At 42.3% G+C, this 2,347-nt stretch overlaps 1 protein-coding gene across 1 annotated transcript in view; it reads right to left on the bottom strand.

Moving 5' to 3' along the window:
• Positions 1 to 2,347, bottom strand: part of Osbpl11 (oxysterol binding protein like 11) — a 61,056-nt gene that overhangs the window by 6,179 nt on the left and 52,530 nt on the right. Inside the window, exon 11 of the mRNA XM_026787514.1 lies at positions 1,078 to 1,231. Within this exon, the coding sequence (XP_026643315.1) occupies positions 1,078 to 1,231 (154 nt within the window). The remainder of the gene's footprint in view (positions 1 to 1,077; positions 1,232 to 2,347) is intronic.

Genomic DNA, 2,347 nt, shown 5'->3' with positions numbered 1-2,347 from the left:
GATTAAAGGCGTGCGCCACCACCGCCTGGCCTTGTGTTTTTGATTGTTATACAGTATCTTCTGATGTTATTTCCAAGACTTGCTTGGTGGTAATTTGGGCGCTAGCTAAGTACTTAACTTTTGGTTCTGGTGACCAAACCCAGAGTTTTCAAAATGCCAAACAAATACTATACAGCTAAGATATTCTTCTAGTCCCTGATAAAAATTTCTATGTCGCAAGCCCCATTTACTGTGAAGAAACTTATAAAACACCTTTGATTTTCCTTCTCTATGCTAAACACCCTACATTAACCACTTTGCAACCCCCACTGGCTATGAAATTTCTTGTCTTCGTTAAAACGCGATGCTGGAACTGAACAGAGCTGAGGATGTGACGTAAAGGATTGTCAACTTACCCTACTCTTCCTGCTACTGAACTAGGTTAGCATTTAATTTGTGGCCCATTTTAGTCTCCAAATATATTTTATCTGATCTCTAGGAAAGCTATATTACTTGATCAAACTGTGGAAAGTACATGAGAAAGTTCCCCATTAAGCTAGACCGTGCGTGAGTGTGTATGCATGTGCATGTGTGTGTGCTACGTACATGAGGGTGGGGCTAGATTTCAAAAGTGGATATCTTCCTCAGGCATTCTCATTTTTTACACTTTAAAAATTACATTTAATTACTTAATTAATTTTGTGTATATGTGTGGAGGTCAGCTTGGAGGAGACAGGTCTCTTCTTCTACCATGTAGATCCTAGCGATCAGATTCAGATCACTGGGCTTGGTGGCAAGCGCCTTACCCATGAGCCACCTTGCTGGCTGGCTAGTTTTATTTTTTGAGGCAGGGTCTCTCACTGAGGCTGGAGCTCTCTGATTCACTATGTCTCTGCCTCCCCAGCACTGAATTAGAGCCCTTTGTGTGAGTTCCGGGGATCTGAATTCAGGTTCTCCCACTTATACAGCGAGGGCTTTACTGCTTGGCCATCTCCCAGCCCCTAGATGGACTACTTTGAACATAAAGCTGTGCAGCAGCTAGCGACTCAACAATAAACAGGGAAGCCAGAGTCCCGCAGGAATGCACAGAGAACATACCTCTTTAATAAAATACTTGGTTTTCCAGGGTGTGCCTGTTTCAGTCCGATGTCTTTCTTCAGTTCTCTGCCGTTCTTCCAAGGCACGTTTGTGCTCTGTGGCCTTGTCAATTTCAGATTCCCTCAGAGAATCTGTTACATCTTTCCATAATCGTCTAAAATTAAAAATGGCCTATTTTACAAATAGTCTTTTAAAAGAGGATAATTTAAGTCACAATAATTTCCTTTTTCTCTTTTTTAGTAATTCTGATCGCAGCTTCCCCTTCCAACTCCCTTCCCAGCATGCCCCCGCCCAAATAATTTCTAACATTTACATTTTTCTAAATCATTTTGCAGCTCTGAGTTGGAGAGCACAGACAGGGCCTCTGTTGTGATGCCCAGATTGCCACAGCAGTTGATGGGTTTTAAATTGTGATGCCCAGATTGCCACAGCAGTTGATGGGTTTTAAATTGAGAAGCTCAACTAAGAAGCATTTTCTCAAGTTCCCTAAACACAACTATTCTGTTTTTAGGAAACTTTCAGAAAGTAACAAATAACATGAGATATCTTTACAAGGCTGAAATGCAGGAGGTTGAGCTATGGCTTGCCCACACCTGTGGTGCTGCCTTCAGTCCCCAGCTCCACATAACACTGGGCATGGCAGGGCATCCTGTAATCCTAGTGCTTAGGAGGCAGACGGGGCAGGAGAGCGAGTTCAAGGTTATCCCTAGGCTGTACAGAGAGTTCATGGCTAGCCTGAGGTACAAAGAACCCCCACAGCCCAAAGAGAAGACAAATAATCCAATAGAAAAGAAATTAAAAAAAATGCTTTGTGAAAGATGCTACTTCCTCATTAATTTGAGATTAACATATGAGCACCATATTGGTCGCTGGGAACTATAAATTACGGCCACGAGCGCTTCATCTCTATCAGAACATAGAGTAGAGACAGACACTGGGGAGATGGAGAAACTGGAAGTGGAAGAGTTCTAAAAGAAAAATCAATGAAACCAAAAGATGGTTGAATGTAATTAAACTTTAATCACACTGACCATGGGGAGGAAAATTACAGTATAAAGAATAAGTCTTGGGGCTGGAATGATGGCTCAGTGGTTAAGAGCACTAGTTACTCTTTCAGAGGACCTAGTTCAATTCTCAGAACCCACATGGCAGCTCACACTGTCTGTAACTCCAGTTCCACGGTACTCAAAACCCTCATGCAAAAAAGACGCCAATGCACATGAATACTAAAAAAAAAGAAAAAAAGAAACTGGGCAGCGATGGCACACGC

The sequence above is a fragment of the Microtus ochrogaster genome, chromosome 2 (assembly GCF_000317375.1).
Source record: "Microtus ochrogaster isolate Prairie Vole_2 chromosome 2, MicOch1.0, whole genome shotgun sequence".
Lineage (NCBI taxonomy): Eukaryota > Metazoa > Chordata > Mammalia > Rodentia > Cricetidae > Microtus > Microtus ochrogaster.
The sequence above is the reverse complement of the archived record's forward strand: the minus strand, read 5'-3'. Positions and strand labels throughout refer to the sequence as shown.